This window comes from Hippoglossus stenolepis, chromosome 4, assembly GCF_022539355.2.
Source record: "Hippoglossus stenolepis isolate QCI-W04-F060 chromosome 4, HSTE1.2, whole genome shotgun sequence".
Lineage (NCBI taxonomy): Eukaryota > Metazoa > Chordata > Actinopteri > Pleuronectiformes > Pleuronectidae > Hippoglossus > Hippoglossus stenolepis.
In genome coordinates, this window is record NC_061486.1 from 26,545,289 (window position 1) to 26,566,747 (window position 21,459).

The window sequence follows — 21,459 nt, forward strand, 5'->3', positions numbered from 1 at the left end:
CAAACAATTAAACAAAAAGTGCTTCTGTGTGGTCTCAGAGAGCTCGGAGGACACTGAGCAGCTGGTAATCCCATTCACTATATTGTAGTTGCTATAAATTATTAATGGGTGATGGCATTTAAATGCCATGTAACAATGGACCATTGAGCCAGGCACCTCCACCAATGTTTGTCCTTTTGTAAAGCAAATTCCACTCTCCTCATGTACCCTGAAGTTAAGAGTGTGTGCTACTTGGAGGTTTAACACCTCAATTAAAAGCAATATCTAAAACCATTAAGACTCACTTTGCACTATGCTTCAGCTGTTACAACATTAGATTAAGACTGGAAACGCATACACCAGATCTAAGCCATTATGAGACTAATTAAACTAAACACAGTGAAAGAACCGTGGGCCTACAACGATGCCTTTGTAGTACATATGCTATAAGGACTGGTAAACTGAGTATACATACTTATAGTATTATGCATTGTACATATTTTAACCAAGCTAAGCTAAGGACTGAAATGTTGGTGCAACAGTCTGCTTCTTCATAGTGGTCAGAGGATGCATAATAATAACCTGACTTTTCATTTTAACACAAACTATGGGTTAAAATGTGTGATTCCAACTTAAGCTCATCCATTATCTACACCACTTCACTCCATCATTTGAGGGTCGCGGGGGGCTGGCGCCAATCACAGCTGACATTGGGCTAGAGGTGGGGTACACCCAAGTGCAGGTGGTGAGTGGATCATAAGGCCAACATACAAAGAACCACATTCCTGCTCGGTTGATGCTCACATTTACACCTATGGGCTCCAATCACTGCATGTGTCTTTGGACTGTGACCGGAAGACGCAGCACAGCAGCACCATGTTCAGTTGACCGGTCAGTATTCGGTATTTTTTGAGTTTGGTGTGCACAAAATACACGAATAAGTGCATTTCCTCAAAATGTCACTTTCAATGACTCACACAACTATACAAAGTCTCTTGAAATGAACAGAGGAGCGCTGCAGGTGAGTCATTTCAATGAAAGGAATCAGCTCTCAGTGCATGAAGCTGCATTTCACCAGTTTTATGGCATCTACTGACATTTGTGCATTTAGAGGTTGGGTGTAGTTATAGTGTTGCTGTGATTTACTGTAAAACTGTGCCCTTTGCCAGTAGAGTATATTCAGCCTATTGGAGAAAGCTTATGTTTATGGTCGTGCATTGACCTTCTTATTTAATCAATAAACATATACCCTCAAGGGATGTCATATGGTAGTTAAAATAATGTCATGTTCCTTGAAAAGTTTCCATAGGTTAAAACCAATTTTTTTCTCATGTCATACAATTGTTTTTTTACTTGTTAATGGCATGGTTTTGTGTTATCTGCACATCCTACATTAGTTGCATCATGTTTAATAGTCAAACTTTGTAATATTAATACTGACAGTGATTTTATTCGCTGTATACTTCATGTAATTAAGCTATTGAAACGATTAAATACTATACGGTAATAATAATAACAATAACAATAATTATACTACTACTAATAATAACTGGTACGGGTAATCATTCATATCACATCTTTAGTATCCTATTATTTGAATTATAACAACCAGTCTGACAGTCTCTCTCTCCTCTCTCTATTCCCTTCTTCTCTCTCTCTCTCTCTCGCCTCTTTTCCACCCACTGTTCCTCTCATGGATTTTGTAAGGTCTTGACCTAACGATGTAAAGTGCCTTTAGATAATGTATGTTGGGATTTAGTGCGATACAGATAACATGGAATTGAACGATAACAACGGTGTGCTTGTGTTTCTAAAGCATGATGTACAGTACGTACTCGTGGTGTCCCCAGCCCAGCTCTGGAAGGTAAGGCAGCTTCTTGATCCTGATGATGGAGTCATAGAGGGAAGGCTGCAGGGATTGGGCCACGGCATTGGCCAAGATCACCGCTATCATCACCGGCAGGATATGGGAGATCTGGCCAGTCAGCTCGAACACGATGACCGCTGTGGATACCGTGTGGGTGACTGCTCCTGACAAGGCTGCCGCACCTTTGGGTGGAGGGGAAGAGTGACAGTGTTTGTGAGAGAAACAACAGAGAGGGACAGCAGAAAGGCAATTGTTCAGATCAGTGGTTTTCGATGTGGGACCTGGGGCCATCTAAAGAGGCCTTTGAGGAGGCTCCAAGGGCATCATCCATTAAGATCACAGACAGTTCAAAATTAACACCATTTCTAGTGCAATGAATTATATCTTTACTACCCCATAGCACAGAATGTATGGCTAAATAATGTTTCCTGGTGAATATGTGACTTACTAACTTGTTGCCTAGATATGTACCACATACAGTAAAATAATAACTGGCAGGCTAATAAACACCATACATAGGTTTATGTACCATTACTAGACCATAAATATATTTCAAGCTGCACCAAATTCCACAACCCTATTATTCCCTGGGAAAACAGTAAAAGATGTCAGAAATGGCCAATGTTAGAGAAAAATCTGCACCAAAATGTATTTCCTGGTTCTTTCCTCATCCCATCCCGCATCCTTCCACCAAATTTGGTGGTAATATTTGCTTAAGAACAAATATACTAGAGGAGAGGGATGAAAACCTAACCTACTTGGCGGAGGCAATTATCCTCATCATGGTTTGCACTGTTATCATCATGATTCCTACAGGTGGTAATACTATTCAGTTACACTGGTACCAACATAAAAGAGTACAGGAAATCAATATTTGTAGAACTATGTTCAATACTGGAGCAATGCTGGTCCATATCATATACACCATATTGTGTAACCATCACAGATTAAATCCACAAAACAATTTGAAAATCGATTTACTCATTTTAAGATATCAGCCTCTCTGCTTTATACACTCCCAGACCAACAAACCAAATTCACATTCTCCTCCACACAAACTTCTCTAGTATAATTAGATGGCAAAAACTGACTTATTCAGCTAATTCAATACAAAAGGGAACCTTAATATTTCCCATTCTTCCCCCCCCAATAAAGTGTTGTGAAAAGAGCAATATAAAAGCAGCCAGAGCGGCATGGGGCGAAGTGAGCCTTCACTGCTCAGAGGAGAAAATGGATGAGTCCAATTCAATGAATGAGATGAAAAAAGAGTAAAGAATGGCAGCATTAAAATAAAGTGAAAAGAGAGCGGAGAGAAGCAGATGGTCGGTGAGCGAGTCGACAAAGGCAGGTTTCATTGTTCTTTCTCGTAACTTAATTAAGCCTGTGTGCGTCTGCCTTCCCTCCTCTGATAAATGCTGCTGCTTCCTCTGCCCGTCCTAACATTTAGTCCTTAAAACGAGCTGTGCTGCGAGATGAAAGAGGCTCATCAGAGTGTCAGGCCTTTAAAAGGACTGAGTCATGGGCTACGGTGCACCACCACAACAACAACAGCAGCAGCAGCAGCCCAGAAAAACAGGCGTCCAGCAACAGTGGCATAATCAGCATGACCGTCAACAAGTAGCACAGAGGAGGCAAATCACAACACTGCATCTCATTAGACACGCAACTTCAGGAAGGATGGAAATGATGTGGTTATGAAGGGACAGCTGGTGTTGGCAAGAAATTGAATAAATTAAGGGGTTTTCTGAACATAATGCTCTAAAGCCTCTATTTTTTCATGATCATGAGGAAGAAGTACAATAACACTAGCTACTTATAACTGTTAGACAAAACCAGACCTTTATAGGATCTGCTTTATTGATACATTTTAATAAGATAAATTGTATATGTGAGTATTTATGTGAAGAGCTCCAGTTGCATGGCAGACAGGTGGCACTTGCTTGCTTATTCTCCCCTCCTGCTTTTCTTTATATCTCTCCCTCCTGCTTTTTCTCCAGGTGTTAAGAGGCTGATCCACCTGAGCAGTGCAGTCAGGCTTGTTTATCTGTTTCCTCTGACTGAGTTGGCCCCTCACCATCCAGGGCCCTGAGGAAAAGGAGCACACCTGAAGGGAGGCTTTCTCTCCCTCTATCACTCTTGTAGTCTCCCTGAGCTGTTAGTGCTAAATGAACTTGTTAGGAAAGTGTAAAAAATGGAATGGGGTGGGAGGTAGGACTGTAGGTAAGTTTTGGGTGCCCTTTTCATTTTTACACTACATAGGAAACACTCATAACTTACCTTAAAAATATATATCTTTAGATAAGTGAGCCAGGTCTTGTGTTTGTTCCATTTGATTTTCAATGTTAGTAGTCAGGCTTTGTTAGTTCATTTTGTTTTGGCACAACCATCTTATCCCTCACATTTTTACCTTTGTTAAACTTGTGTTTGTGTTGAGGTAAGGAAAACACAAATTGCCTGTTTCCCTATTGCTCGGACTCTGTCAAGTCGTTTTTTCACAATCTGCTTGCAGTGTCACTATTAGTTTGTGTTGTATGCCCTGAGGTAGACGCACACTGTGGACACGGACGTGGACTCACTTCTATTCACACTACATTTGCACTACCTGACTACATGTGCACTAGAAAAACTGACAGCCACCACCAGCCAGAAAGAGTGCACCTTTGTTGAATTTGGCTTAATAGTAAGAAAAGTTAAAAAAATAGATAGTGATTGATTGATTGATTAGCATGGGAAATTAATGACGCACGAAACCAGCATGCAGTCCAGAGATGGGTCACTGGGTCTCTTGCTCAAAAGATAAGATATGGGCTAGTCTAAAAAAGTGTCCAGTCTCAGTAAGGCCACAACCTTCAGACATTACAATTCATCATCCTCTGTGTTACATATATTGTTCTTTATGTTTGACTATCATTCCATCCTGTATTTATCAGGCGATCTATGTCTTTTGATTGAATTTAAATAAGTCAATTCAAAAGAAGAGCTCTTACTCCATGAAGAGAAGCCCATAAAAGTAACTTCTTCTATTTCTGAGCAGAAGTAATGACTTATACAAAAAGTTGCATTTTCAACTTCCAAACTTTCTAGCAGGGAATTAGCACTTGACAGCAGCACTACTGCTTGTCAAAGTTGTTTTGTCAGCTGGTGTCTGAGCTGTTTTCAGGGATTCTTTAGTTAAATCTAATCTGGTGATCTTGTAAATGTAATTTGATTCCATCGTGAGTGTTTGAGTCTGATCATATTTTATGTCATCTTTAATCTGGATCTATTTAGAATCTTAAACTTGAAGCTGTAAATCGAGGCACTGGACTGTAGGATACATTTATCCTGATTAACGTTCTGAGTAGGAACCACTGATTCCTCACAGAAACTCAATGGGAAGTAAAAAGAAATGTGTGAAGTTTTCATCTTGAACAGACTCAATAATAAAAAAAAAAAACAGCTGAAATGCTTCTGAAGGAGAATTTCCACAAAAATGTGCAAAAGCCTAAATGTTTATAATGAAAGTCTGACAAAACAGTTGAAAGCAAATACTAAAAACGTCTTCCTTTTAAACGTAAAAAAAGGAAAAGATTCAAGCATGGAATCTGATAGATGAAGAACAAAGCAACATTTGTGTCTTTAACTGACCCACAACAGCGTAGCCTCCTGGCACTATGGGGTAGATGGTGCCATCTGTGTGAATGCCATCTGGGAACCAGGCTGCCATACTTTCTCCAACCAGACGACCAAAAGCTGCCCCTGAAACACACACGCACACACAGAGAGAAGATCAGAATTAATAATACTACTTTAAGATGTTACTGCTTTAAAATGTTGATTGTGTTTTTTCTTCAGATAAAAAAAAGTGCGTGTTCTTCACACAGAAACATTTACAAAGATATAGATCTGCTCAGTTCAGGAAGTGTGATTGGAGGAAATGACCAATAGTAAGGGGGGAAATGGCAGAGCTGTAATGTGATAAACATTTGTGAAATACACTTACTCACTTTTTGAAGGGTTAGATGAGAAGATTGATATCAGTCTCACATTGCTAAGCTAACTATAGCCAGCAAACCTAGCTAAATAAAGCATGGACTGTAAATGGTGATGGATAACCAATATGACCCAAAATAATGCGGATACAAACACTGCCATCTTGCACACTTATAACTTTTAAATAACTAATTAAAAGTTACTGGAAAAATTTAAACTTGAAGGAACATCAGTGTCATAACAAGTACCTTAAAGCACAGAAACCAGCTCTGCGAAAAATCCACGTCCCATCCACTAACACGAAGGAGGAGAAATGTATGACCTACACTGCAGCCAGGCACCAGGTGGAGATCAAGACCTTTTGGCTTCACTTTTGGGTAGCAGTCATGTTGTCTATCTATATATACAGTCTATGTATAAAAATATGGTTTTACGCTACAGTGGTTTTTTCAGATTAACTAAACGTGACAAACTGTGGCATTTCCTCAGCCCAAGAGAAGGCGGTAGGAAATTATTATCTAGCCATTTCCCCCTGTGTCCAGTGTTTGTGAAAAGCTACGCTAACTGTTCCTGGCTGTAGCTTCATTATCATACACACATGGGAGCAGTATTGATTTTCTCATTTAACTCTCAGCAATGAAGTCAGAGTCTATTTCAAAACTATTGCTTTCATATTTAGATGAGATGGCAGGAGCAACTGTTTAATTATTGGATATAAGGTTTTTCAACGCACACACACACACACGAACACAGACACACACAGGCCAATTGCGTCTTACCAATGACAAACACTGGCATGAAGGCTCCACAGGGCACAGGGATGGTGGTGGCGAGCGCAGACATCCAGAACTAGGAAAGAAAATGAGGAAGATAAAGAAAGAGAGGACATAAAAAAGAAGGTACGGGTGGCATTTCAATTAGCTTCAAAGTACCATCCTGTGTGCCCCTAGATGATAGCCAAGTTGAGTCCTGCACAGCAGTGAGGAGGCGGCCATGCGAGGCTTATTGCTGAGGTTAGATTGAGCTGTCACTTTCACTCTTCATTTGACTAAGACCCTGAAATGAACCTTGGGTAATGAGCGGGCTCTGCCGATTGGCCACTGTGCCAGACAAGCGGAAGAGACTGCTAATTAAGGAAAACAAACAAAAAGGGAAATGTCACCACTGACAATGTGTGGGCATTAACGTCTCGCCTGCGCGCGTGTGCGCTTGTACTTAAATTTTAGCAGAGAGTTCAGCACATATAATTTTTGCTGCAATTTGACTTTGTGTATCATAAATAGCGACAACACAGGGAAAGCTATCTGTCTGTATGTAGAATGCACATCTTGTGAAAAGTTAAACTTATCGGTTTAGGCATTTGTTCTTAATGGCCCAGGAAAGTGACAAGCGCTCGGTAGTCAGTGGGGGCGGGACAGTGTGCCTTCAGTCTGTGGAGCGCAGGTTACTTTGATCATTTAATTATTTCGTTTCGCCACATGGACTGACACAGACACTTGATCTCCGTCAAGGCAAAAATATTCATAAAATCAATTCCCATTTGGGAGTTTATCAAAGCAAAATGCTTGTTTTGTTGAGGAGGACTCACTAATGACAATGAATAATTCTGAAGTAGCTCTGGAGCATTAACACAGGACACGAGAACATATTATTACAAACAGGCAGGTTTACGCTGCGCAAGTTGAAATAATGAAATTAAAGCAACAGGGTTGGAGCTGAATAACAGAAAAAAAAGAAATTATGCTAATTTGTGAACTATTATATGCACATGCAAGTTGAAAGAAGTACTGCACTGAGTGGGCAACAAAAAAAATGAATCGTTGACTATTCTAAAAGTCGATTACATATTTAAGTTTAAAAATTGCAAATATTCTTTGGCTCCAGCTTCTAACCTATGATGACAGGCTGCTTTTTAATTTCTTGTGTAATTGTGAACTGATTATCTTTGGGTTTTGAACTGAAGGTGTCCTGCATGAATCCAGACCACTAAATTTCATCCCACACGTCAAATAGGTTTAGTGTTGTCTGACTGGAAAACAACTGACAGCAAGTCTGTAGGTGGCTACCGAGCTGAATGACAGAGATGGTGATGAGGTGAATGCGGCTGTTTAAGTTGTTGAAAGTCAATTTACTGCCATAACTCTTCATCAGTGTATAGATTTGATCACAGTGAAACATGTCAGGCTAACTGCTCCAAGCAATCGTTACAACAGATGAAGGACAGATAGATCAACACTGATTGGCTAGTGCCAAAACAACAAGTTATCAACTAATTTTAACACAGTGTCAGTCTGACTGGATGAATTTAGCCTAATCATCAGTGTAGACTCATTAAGATTTTTCTAGTTTTTCTTCAATCAACAATACAAAGATCATTTTAGGTGATTTTACCAGATCTATTTTACCTTCAAAGTTCGGGCTACACAAACCCTTACACATGGAGCACCGTGTTTGTTAGGCAAAGGGACAACAAGTAGAAACTTGGTGATGATCGCTGTTCGCAAGCATTAAATAAGAGGTACATATTAGAGTATTGTACAAGCCATTACGCAAACCTCATCGATGTAATAATCCCATGGTTTCAAATAGACTTTTTAATTACACTCATTGCTTCATCTCTCTCCATCCTTCCATCCCTCCCTTTCTCTTCTTCTCCTCCCGCTCCCTCTGCTCGGTCTATAGTTAGCTGTAATTAAGCCCGGCTGCCATGGTGAAGTAATGGATCTCCTTCTGTAACCTTACACTGCCGCCGTTTTCACACTCCGCACTGCGCATAGACGCACACACTCAGGCGTAGGTGTTCACACGCTCATACACACACAGACTCAGTGAAGAGAATCAGAGCTGAACGCAGCCGGGTGCCAGGGAGTAACAGACACACAACCAGTTGAATACACTCGCACAAAAAGCCTCGAGATAAAATGAGACAGCAGCTGGAATAATTCCTTAGACTTCTCTTGAATTGTCTTTCCCTTCTGCTCTTATTCCGTCTGTCTCCTAGACAGTGCAACATCAGTAAGACCTAGAAAAGGTTTAAAGGATCCGGAAACTCATAATATAGGCTTAACTTTATTACAGAGGCTGTGAACTCTGAGTGTCTCTCTCTCTCTCTGTGTGTGTGTGTGTGTGTGTGTGTGTGTGTGTGTGTGTGTGTGTGTGTGTGGCTTCCCTGGTGTATCTGTGGGACATCACATCAAAAACACAGTGAACAAATGGACAAAAATCCATTCTTAAATGTACCGTTACTTCATTAACTCCCCAGTTACTGAAACCAGCTGTTGACCTATAGCTTCCCATACGATAGTAAATCATGAGCGTGTGTAATGATGGTCTAAGCAAGTTATAAAAATGCGTGGACAAAAATGTATTGTTTGTTTATCTGGTAAAGGAAACACTACAACGATAAGGAACTTGTTCAAATGGGTGTAATATATCATTTTTAACATGATTATAAAGTGTACAGATTTACTGCCATAACATTGTCAGACTTAGGGAAGATGAATTAAAAACAACTTAGTAATGTATTTCATTATAATTAAAATATTGATTAGTGTTATTAATGTATATGATTGTTTTCTGCTATTCACCACAGTCCACATTTACTATTGTACAAGCTGAAAAGGAAAAAAAATATCAATTACAAAACATAGAAGATATCAACATAAGGTATAGATATTTTAGCCTATACCCAATCAGAGCAATGAAACGTGTGAAGTAGCACAGAGTGACAGAAAAATGTATAAAACTTCAAGAGCAGTTTGTTCTTCTTTATGGAAATTATCCAGTTTGTTTGATACAGTCTCCAAGGTGACAGACCTCTCTACTAAGCAACAGCCATCATAGTTTTTAACGAAAAGGCTTCAACCGCACTCCCATTTGCGTTCCACTGTTAGTCACTGGCTCAAACCTGCCCCAGTTTAGATAAGAGGTAGTGATTGGCCAGACCAGTTATATGACTGATTGAGGTTTATCTGAATGGGAGGGGGCCAGATCCATCGGTGAGAGAGAATAAACTCCCTTTGATTTCATTTTTATTTTCTTTAAACCAATCATAGACTAGACATAACATTAAATACTTGACCCTATAACCACAGTTAGCCTCTATAGATATAAAGCAATGGACATATTGGCCATATAAATGTGTTAAACAAAACATTTTATATATATATATTATTTATAGAGATGTACAAACCCTACAGGACAACTCTACACATAAGGATGAGGTCTCCAAAGTGAATGAATCCGAAAACTCCATATACATGTATGAGGTGCTTGTCAGAAACTGGAACATGTTAAAGTGTTTCTGTTGCCTCTACTGTCAGGGCTAATTTTGAATGTCACTATAACCAATTAGACAGTGCAGGTTTCATCTTCAACATGTATTTAAATGTATTTTGTCAGACCACGGTGTGATAATACACTGGTAATTATTTATAAGCGACTCATTGCAGCACAGGAAAATATGTAAATAAGAATAAATAATTTGTAATTTTGGCTGTATTAAAAACTGATATCTGTATTATGGGCTCTGATATATGCAGATGACAGTGTACTCTGAACCAGCTGCTTGTTTACCCATAATAACACAGTCACACTCATAAACACTTGAACACAGCTGAGTGTGACAGGATGGCGGCTGCTGTTGTTTCTACTCTGTCCTTATGACACAGGTCCCTGGCAACCACACTGATGCAATCACTGTCTGTGAAGTTACAGATGGCTCAGGGTTGCTAAGGAGATAGACTAAAGACACAAACGTGTACTAATGCTGCTTCAAGTCTTCAAGAAAGACTCAATAACACAATGCACTTTTATGTATAAATTTAAAATCTGATCTTTTACTACTTCTCTGGAAATGTTAACTGCAAAATGTCCTTACAGTATTAAAAGTAAATGCTCACACTGACTTCCCACTTTCAGGCTATTGTATTATTATAGTATATACTGTAGTCATTACAGTACATAAAGTACATTCTTTTCCTACACACTTACATGTAAGAAGCATGTATATATGTATCTGTTCATTCTGAAATTCAATACTTACACTGCTATGTAGTTTAGTCCATTAAGCATCATGTTTGAGAAGTATTTCCTTTATAAAATCTGCAAAGTGACTATAGCTACATTTCTTCATTTGAAAAAAGGAATGCAGCCTTTCCATTGTATTCAGATTTTACAGTTTGTAAGTAGTAGGAGCAGTGAAAACACATTTTAATAGATCTTTCTAATTTTACACTGTTTGTTAAAGCTAGTAAATGTGTGAGCCTATAAGGAATTATATGCAAAAAGATGGAGAAATGAATGGCATTGGTTGACCTTATATTTGTGTGTTTGTGTTGGCTGAATGGGAAATGTATTATCGTCATGCTGACTCTGTATACTCTACAACCATCATATACATAGAAAAACCACACCCAGTTTAGCATCATGATAATACAATGGTCCATATACAATAAACCACAGTATATAACCAACTACAGCATTTTGAGCCCAGAGAGAAAACTGCTTGACCATTAGTATAACTGGAAAAAAGTATTGCATCAGTCTCAGTTCATCTACCTGACAGAATCAGCATGATGTGATATAATTTAATAAGTGTATATAACCTGATCCTGCTGAAACCCCTGCTATTCTCTACAAGGCCTTAAAGCTTGATTCTACAGAGCACCATTCAAAACTGACAAAGTACGATTGTGATTGTGATCTTTGTCCTTTTTTTGGACGAGACACATTAGCATTTCCGGACAGATTTCCATGGCCTTTATTTGCTCTACTACTATTTATATCCTCCTAGCTCTTGCTCTATTCAATTCTTCGCGGCAGCAATGACTCATTTTGCCCTGGAGGAATCATTAATTTTTCATCTAATATAATCTAATATAATCTACTAAGAGTAGATTTCACTGAGGTAGTGCACGAGCATCAAAATATATTAGGATCTGTGACTGCCAGCTGAAAGGACAATTTGATAAACCGTCAGAAGAAGCAGAAACATGTCAATGCCTGATTGGGTTGTTGGTTTCCAAACCAACACATTTAATAAAAAAGAAAGAAAATCAACATGGAAAAATCCTGCATTAAAATTGTCTTTATAACCCACATTAAATTTGACAGATGCTTTAATGAGACTTACAGTGTAAGTTATAGAGCTGCTTCGGGGCTGAACTATTCTAGAAGAAAACATTTAAATCAGGCAAGTCATGTGACCGAGATTTAATCAGAAGACATGATAGGAAATTCATGTGCTGAGCGAAAACATCTTTAGTAGATTTTAGGCATGACTTGAGACCTGGTTCTGTTTGGTTCAAAACTGATTCAGACTAAAGATTCACCCTGCGAGTATTCAAAGTTACATCTGGCATATTATGGTCTAATTTAACAGCAACAATATTGCATTTTTTTGTTAATAAAACGTGGCTGTAATTTACTTTATGTGCAAACAAATTAAAATTTAGTGCCCGTGCTTGGTCTAATAACTAGATCTAGACGTCAAGTACTTACACAATATGTATCAACTCTGATACAAAAAAAACATCGTAGTAAATAGAGACGATGGCCAATATGAAGCTCAATTAGGAAGTGATTTGAAGGAAGACAATTCTATTAATCATGCTGCCTCCAAATTTATTAATCGCTCCCCCAACTCTCTTGTTAAGAAAACTATCCCTCCAGAATATTAAGATACTGATGTCAGACGTTAATACTGACTGTCAGAATGACAAAGGAAGAAGCTGCTACTTCCAAAGCTGGATTTATATTTTTCTGTGTTGGCGGGGTTAGAGGGTTCCAGCTCCTGTGGCTTTACTGACTTCTATCAGTTAAATGTAACACAACTATCTCAACCTATTATGATTCATCCTGATTAATTGTTGCTGATCATATTTTAACATTTTGGTTTTAGAAATTTGCTAAAAGTGGTGTAAAAATAAAGAAACTAAAGAGAGAAAACCACAAAAACACTAGAGGATGAAGTCAGGTATAGAAGGGAGAAGTGAAGGATACTCAGGTCGAGTTATGACGCAGGATCCAGGACATTTATACTCTATTTCATTTTGTCAGTCATCTGGGAGCCCTCTGTGTGTGTATCACAGTCAGAGGGCAGTCTATCGCCTGGGGGCCTCAAGGGACCCTCAGGGGCCCCTTTTCTATTCCCACTCCAATTACACTACAGCCAGCTCTGTGTCACTCCTACACACACGCACGTACGCACCTGTATTAATAAACACATTCCTCACTAAAAGCTGTTGATGTGCCTAATTGCACACCACTAAAAATAGCATTTAACTACAGCACATGGTAAATTACTTCCTGTGTGGGATTTCAAGTGTGCAATAAAAAGCTACAAATACACATACAATTTCAGCACTGGTGCAGTGAACTTTACAAAGAAACACATTTCAGCAGTTGTTGTGCGCATAGTTTACAAAAACTCATGTAATTAAAGTTTTTATAGCAGCTGTATTTGCTGACCTGTCGTCAGCAGCTCAACGCTCAACGCACCTTTACTTTCAAAAGGTTTTACAGCTGGAACGAGAGCCTTCGTCAAATTCCGGCATGAAAAGGAGCGACAAGACAAGATGGCTGTCACGTCGGATGAAAGAACCATTCATTACCAAGAAGGAAAGGGAGAGAGCGCAATCGTCCCTTTGAAAATCACCAGGCTGAATCCAGCAAAACCAAAGGCTGTAATTAGACAAGAGCCATTACAGCCTGACTTTGAATGCTGTGTGTGCGTGTGTGTGTGTTATATATGAGATTCTGGGCTATGTGTGTGTACGTGAGAGAGAAAGAGAGGACTCGAGTCAGCGCATGCACATAGCTGTGGAGAGCAGCTTGATGAGACTTGTGCAGGTGGGTGATTAAAGTTAGAAAATTGTGTGTATATGCGTGTGTTTGTCCTGAATGTGTCTCACCTGTATGTCACATAAACCTTTACGTAATCTATCTGTCTTTTGTAACTCTATACATGCATGCAGACGCACACACGGAGCACAGAGGGATGACGCTGAGAGCCATTAGATCACTTCTCTAAAGGACATAAGGAACACACACGCACACACACAAACACAAAAGGTCAGCATGTTCTCATAATTTCATCATTCTGTGATGCTGAATTTATTAAGTCATTTTTTTAATTTTTCGAGGTTAATGACAAGACGTTCTCTGCTGAGCTGCTCAGAAACAATGTCAAAGACAGTGAAATCAGTTGATGTCATTCCGACAGTACACACTGTCACACTCTCCGTTTCTGTGCTTACATAACTTTTTAACTGGGAGTGTGGTGGTGGGAAGTGGTGGAAGCTTGTTTCAGTATTTTTTTAACCACACTTTAACCCTCGCTGGTTGCTTCTCAGTACTTCAGCTCAACCTTCTCAACCTGTGGATGGATCTGTGTCATTTGTTGTTACATAATGTGTAGTGAACTACTTCATCAATCTTTCAGAAACTTTTCAGTTGATATTATGATTGCTAATGTGTTTACAATCCTTTCCTAATCAACAAACATTTCTGTATAACTGCAGTTGATTTCAGTTTAGTTTTGCTGGAAATGAACTCGTTTCAATGTCAGAGACAGTAAGAGATTTAGGTTGTGCCTGATATCACTCACGTTCTCACTGTACAGTTAGTTCCATGTAGAGGAGTATACAGTAGGTATGTCTTTGTTGTTGTACAATTAACATATCAACATTGGACATATTATACTGAGAGTATTTTCACTTGAGAATAAATTGAAAAGAACAGAAAGCTGTTGCAGATAAATATTTTCTATCAAGGCTTTTCTGTTTGTTGCTGCTTCTATAGCATCACACCTGAGGCTTTTATTCTTTTTATTCATACATGTTTTCTCATCATACTGTTCTCTTTCTCCTTTCATCTGTCGGCCATTTGTCTTTCATTCAGCTCGATACATGCTGGTATATATTGCTCAGTTAGTGACCATCGATTGTACACTACTTTTAACTATGCATTGTGGGATACAATAAGTCCACTATATATGGTATAAAGAAGAGATTTCAGACACAGCCTTAGTTTAATACCTGTACTTCAACATAACTTCATTACCTCATAGACATACACAAGCAGATAATCACATAACCCCACATCTTTCTAGAATATTTCTATATCCAATTATGCTATATCCATCCATTTGCAATTCTGCAGATTCTTTGCTGTTTGCACTTTCCTTGCTCCTTGAAGTCCAGTGCTCGCTCGCTCTCACACACGCTCTCACACACACACACTCGCTCACACACTCGCTCACACACGCGCTCACACACGCGCGCGCACACACACACACACAGAAAGGGAGGTAGATTTACAACCTTTGTTTTTGTATTTGGAGAGGATATTTCATTTCAGCTGAACAGAGGCGGCCAAATAAATAAAAGGTTACATAAAAAGTCATTCTAATCACAACACAAGCAGCACTCTCCTCCACAAGAGAAAAATGAATATCAAAACTATTCAGCTTTTTTTTTTTCTTTCTCTGAGGCCAAGAGTGCGGTGGCTTGATTCCAGTACCTAAATCAAAGTGGCTGAGTTTCCGTCCTCACAGAGACCCAGAGGAGTTGAGCCAGCTCCTGATGCCTCCTCACTGCACATCCACCTTCCTCTCATTCCCATCTTACCTCGGCAAAAATTAAATCAGCTGGGATCCAAATTGTTTACATGGGTGCTTTTTTCTGTCGAACCGACCTCAGGTATACAGTACTTATCCCATTCTCAACAAGCAGAGGTCCTCAGGTAAAGACATTGTTTCTAAGGTGATTTCTAACATTTTTGCTTTTTCCCTTACAAATAAACATGATGAGATAACCAGTTGTTATCCTTACTGAATTTTGAATAGATCTTCTGTGCTGCACTTTAAGCTTGACTGTACTCCTTTAACCCCTCAATGTAGTTTCTATGACTCTGCACATTGTCTCCTTGCCTCAGCTCAACTCCATCAACAACTACGAAGCTTGTCGACGGCTGCTTTTCCCCTAAATGGTTTGCACAAAATGTTCTAAATAATATAACGTTATTATGTTAATAATGTTGGATTCAGGGACAACAGACAGTCTCAGAGTTCCTGATACTTTAATGCAAGTACATTTACTTTCCCTATGCAACCTCAACTTTGAAGTAAAAATAAATGGTCTGTGATCCATATGCAGAGCAGCAATTTATTGAACCAGAATCCTTTCAAATCCCCCCCATCGACTCTAATTAGGTTTGGTTGTCAACATAACAGCTGTGGACCACTTACTTTTACACTTAATTCTTAATGAGGTAGACCCATAAGGTTAAAATAACAACATATTTAAAAGTTTAAGTGAGGAGATTCTTGTAGAATGAAGGAGAGCGGTGTTACAGAGTGATGTTTGTTTTCCCTAACAAACATCACTCTGTAACACAGACTTTTATGATTTAGCCACAGTGGATGCACAAAGGTTACTCGTCATATTTGAAATTTTAAGCAAAGACAGCAAGAAACCTGTTTGCAATTAAAGAACAAAAAGGAGAGATAAGAGAGATAACTTCTTAAAAGACGTGTATTATGAAACTGAAATGATATTGTAGCCACTAACTGCTTGCTGATGGGACTTTTCAGTCATGACGTAGCCTGCGCTGATTCATCGATCCTGTCACATGACCTTCTTTGGAAGAAAACTACCACCATTAGCCTCGGCTACAAGTGTAGAACGCGACATGAATATAAGCAGTTACAGCTTTGCTGTCAGCTTTTGTGCAGTTAAAATCTGCATTTTACAATGTTACAACTGTTTACATGTGTAGGAGGCAAACTACTATTTGAGTGATCTGCAACATTTCCTGTGTCTAGTGGAACGCACATCATTTCCTGTTTATACCGGCACACACATGCCCAGTGTACGCAAGTGGTCACATGATATTCATTTTCAGGCGTGTTAATATGGATGGGGACTAAAACTGATACAGAGCCAAAATGCTTGTGTGGACTGAGTTTGTTTTAGTTTGAAAACACAGTAGTATGGATGTAGCCGGAACCACTGATCTTCTGATTATTAGATGACCACAGATACCACCGTGGGATTGGCTCCAATACATTCAAATGAGCCTGAATAAAAAGGGCCAACACTTATGTAGCACTGGTCTATGTATGTTTCTATGTAGTTATACAATTTTTGTATACCTTTGTATTATTAACTGACATGAAATAGCCTAAAATATAAAGTAAAACTTCACCATCTTTTCTGACTGATTGTTTCACCTACCTTCATGACGATGAAGAGGACAAGGGTGACGAAGACGTTGACCTGCGGGTGTTTCCAGGCTTGGGAGTGTCCAATGTAGTCAAACTCCTCAGCAATGCCCTGTTTGGCCCACGTGCGGTTGTCCAGTAAAGTCACCAGAGACTCTTTCTGCGTGAGCTACAGGCCACAGGAAATGACATCATCAAAACAGAGCCACAGGGGACGGAAGTTCTGCAGCTGCATTTGTTGCAATTAGCTTATTTTACTTTAGAACACATGTTATTTGAGTGAGTGGGATTATTGCTTAGCTGATATTGACTTGAACGTGACCTTGACTCTTACATTTGTTACAGCATTTTGTAATTTAAAGATAGATTACATTACTACTGGTCCACAATGTTAAGTGATGCGGAACTTTCAAAGTTAAAAGTAAATATATGATGACATCATTTATATTCAATGATTTGTGATGTAAAGGTTTATTTTATTGTCTTTTAATGTAGTAAATGTGCTTTGGCACCACTTGTGAATGTCATGCCAATAAAGCTTAGTGAAAGCTGTGGAGTGACATGGAACTTTCAGAGATTTGGTCCTAGAGAAAAAATGTACAGTTATAGAATGTGAGGTGACAATTGTAGAGTAGTACATGGGGCTTCTGTCGTGCTGGGTGACCCAGATCTATTGTACAATACTGTAATACAGCTGTCATTAGAGCTGCATAATGGAGCTTCATTCCAACTTCATATGCAAATACTGTATGTTCAGCAAGGGGTTCAAACCTGTTAGTGAGCCCTTTACTCCTCTCTACCCAAGAAGTTGTAGTAAATATGTGCTTTTCACTTTTCTTTGGTGCATTCAACTCCAAGTGTCAATAATACTACTCTGAAATTAAACGCACAAGTCTACAGTTTGTCAGTGCAAGAGATGTTGCTCTGAAAGTCTGTTAACAGACATCACTGGAAACTTAATACAGCAGACAGAGCGCATAAAGGGTCAAAATCCTCTACAGCTCAGTTTAATGGTGGAACAGCTGTAGACACGGCCAGTGACCACTGCGGAAGAAATGATGATTGGGGAGTGGGAGTGTAAGACGGTGGAGGGATTTGAGATGCTGCTCTGTGGAGTGGAGCTTTAAGGGGAGTGGGTCAGTGTAGGTGGATTCAGAGCTTCAGAAGCCTGACTCACCCTCTCAAAGGGAGCGGAGACAGAGGGACATGGTGCACAAGTGTGTGCGTGTGAGTGTGTGTGTGTGTGTGTGTGTGTATATATAAGGTCTGAGAGAACAGAAGACTACAATCTTTTTCTAACTCTGATAATTAGACAGATGAAATGAGTGTTATTGGAAATAAGTCACACACACATGGTTATGAGTCAACCCAGGAGCATAGGACAATGTGCTCGTCTCCGTCGTAAGCAAACGATGACGCATACAACAACACTCATGAGAACATTCTAACCTGCGACATGAGTATTAAAAAAATAAATCACACACTGACATAACTGATAATCAGGATGTTGTGAAACAATATAATGATTTTGTGCACAGCTGCATGAAAACAGTGCAACACATATGAACATAAATCATTAATGAGGTAATAAGGTTTTGACATCCATAGCTGGTGCTGAAAGAAAAAACTTACAGCCCTGATCACTTGTTAAATTTGAACTACAGTGAAGGCTGCAGTGAGGTGTGTATTACAATAATACTGAGGTGTATTAACGGAAGTGGGGAATATACCTTTCCAGCCATAAACTGCCCAAAGCCAGGAGGAAAAGTTAGTGTGGACACAAGTAAAGTGACCAGTGCTGGATACAGCAGTCGTCTGAGAGGAGAGACGGGAAAAGAAAAGGGAGACAGTTAACACAGCAGTCATTACTGGGTCTTAAAGGTTTCAGACTTATAAGATAACGGTGATGTTCTCACTATAAACCCTCCTTTATATTTATGTCTGAGGACGTCTGTGTACCTCATATTACAAGCCCCAGCCATGTGAACATACAACTGATCACCTGTACAGAACATACTGCAACATACAACATACATACAGGTGTTTACATCTACTTATTAAAGAAGTTTTGAATTTGTTTTGAATTTGGTGCAATTTGGACTTGCAATAGGTTCAATATTAATAAAGTTTGAATAAATAGGAAACCAGTGCTCTGTAGCAGCGGCGTCTGGGAATCATCAATGTAAGTGACGTTGTCGATCAGGACAGCAGCGAAACAAAAACTGATTCTCCAGATCAGGAGTCAAGACTCATTGAACTTTGCATAAACAGAACATAAACAGAACAGCTCTTTTGGCAGCAGCGGTGCTTTTACAGCTTCAGACAGAAAAGAGCAACGAGCATCACCACAGACCAAACAAACAGTCCATTCAAAACAGGCCGGTTTACAACAGACACTGCACTAGTATTTATCAATTCAACCTTCATTTATATGGGATAGAATATACATTGGATAGATTGGGTATTTGGTCTCCTTTACAGCAAGAGTTACCGTAGGATAATGACCTTTATAACAGCATTTGAAAATATGCTCTTCAATGGAAAAAAACTTAATTGTTTAACAAGGAGAGAAAAGGCCTTTTTAAGACTTAATGAATATAAACAGATGTTTGACCTTGCTAATAACTAACATCTCCTGAACACCTGTGTTGGTCACTTTCCACAATTTCCAAAGCAAACCTTGTGCCTAGTTCTCAAAAAAGAAGCAAAGACTATTTTAGGCATTTTGCTCGAGGCACTATGAATTAATCAAAGTCACTTGAGTGAAAAACCTTTGATTTTGAGCAAAACATTTTTGGTGGAAGTTGGAGAGCATCTGGAGGAAAATCAGCAAAACTTAAGTCCCTGCAAGATTTTGTCGTGGTTGTTGCTTGTTGTTGGTCAAGGTGCTCACACATCTGTAATAATGGTTTGGTTTATGCTGCCATACATTTTTCTGCTGCATGTGTATAATACATTAGCAGTGAACGTTTGTGGATATTTTTTACTTGGCCTGCAGCAAACAGTTACTGTCACTATCCATTCACCTGCCGATTAATCGTTTAATCTTTGAAATGCAAAAAAGTTGCGAAAAAGATGCACGTCTCATCTTCCCAGAGCCCAAGGATCTAACTATTTTGTATTTGTTTGTAGATGAACAACGATGTCTGGTTTACACTGATGGATGAAAAGAAAAGCTGCAAATCCTCATGCTGAAGAAGCTGTAGCTGAGATCTTTTTTTCCACATTTTTGGCTGGAAAAATGACTGAAACGATTAACTGATAATCGCAAAAGAGGATTTGCAGATTTATCATCTGTCAGCCAACAAAGTGATGAATCAACTTTGAAAATTTGACTAAAATTCAAAAAGAAAACCTGAGTTTTACTTAACTAGGAGACGCCTGACATGAAACTACGCAAAGAGCCTGGTTACAAACACAGTGAATCCATCACAGTAGTGTAAAACTACTGTGATGTAGAGTAAAAAGTACTCTATATACCCTATGTTTCTCAAAACTTTATTTAAGTACAGTCCAACATGTAATTAGTTACTGGCTGCAAAAGGGTATACTCACTTTTTCATGAGGAATCTGTTGATGGCCTTCTGTTTCCGGATAAACTGGACAATAAGTCGGTTCAGGTACACAAACAGTGCTCCACCAAAACCGCTGGCAATGCTGCAGAGACACAGACACACACACACACATCAGAAAGACTAGGACCAATTTTTTAACTCCATCAAGGAGGTTATGTTTTCACCTCTGTCCGTTGGTTTTGTTGGTTTTTTGTCGGCAGGATTACACAAAAACTACTGAATAGAACTGAGTTGAAGGACGGGACATGGGCCAAGATAAAACCATACATTTTTGGTGCTGATCCAAAAACATGTTTTCACTTTCTTTAATTGTGTCATTTTTTTGTAATTTTCTCAGATTTCCCAGGAACAATGCAGGGATTATTGATGAAAAAACCTACACATGATTAGGTGGCTGATACATGTATGTTTCAGTGTGTGAAATTTGTTCCAGCTTGACTGTTGGGTCCTGGCGGAGGTGTGCGCTGTACTCAGTGCCATTATCGTTCTACCTGGCATGAACATTAACGTGTGATCAAACTGTATCTGAATAGAATAAATGCATTGAGTCTCCAAATAAACACAATACATACAAATAAAGGATTAAAAAAAGGAAGGATGAGGAATGAAAAAAGATAGAGGAAGAAGAGAAAGTAAACAAAACACGTAGGAGGGATGTTCTGTAGATACAAAGGAAAAGAGAAACATTTAGATAATCAAAGATGTTGAAAAGGGAAACATACAGGAGTTGAAAAATGAACAGAGAATTACAGTTGAAAGCGAGAGAGAGCGAAAGAGAGAGAGAGCAGGAGAAAGAGCAAACAATGTGATGGGGATGTGTGGGGGAGTCGGAGACAAAGCAG

At 39.1% G+C, this 21,459-nt stretch overlaps 1 protein-coding gene across 3 annotated transcripts in view; it reads right to left on the reverse strand.

Annotated features, from left to right (window-relative positions):
* Positions 1-21,459, reverse strand: part of LOC118106101 (chloride channel protein 2) — a 148,419-nt gene that overhangs the window by 36,597 nt on the left and 90,363 nt on the right. For all 3 annotated transcript variants that reach the window (XM_035154358.2, XM_047339589.1, XM_035154357.2), the window contains 6 exons: positions 20,598-20,699; positions 18,773-18,857; positions 17,056-17,211; positions 6,598-6,667; positions 5,474-5,584; positions 1,815-2,028 (listed from right to left, as the gene is read on the reverse strand). In XM_035154358.2, the coding sequence (XP_035010249.1) occupies positions 1,815-2,028; positions 5,474-5,584; positions 6,598-6,667; positions 17,056-17,211; positions 18,773-18,857; positions 20,598-20,699 (738 nt within the window). The remainder of the gene's footprint in view (positions 1-1,814; positions 2,029-5,473; positions 5,585-6,597; positions 6,668-17,055; positions 17,212-18,772; positions 18,858-20,597; positions 20,700-21,459) is intronic.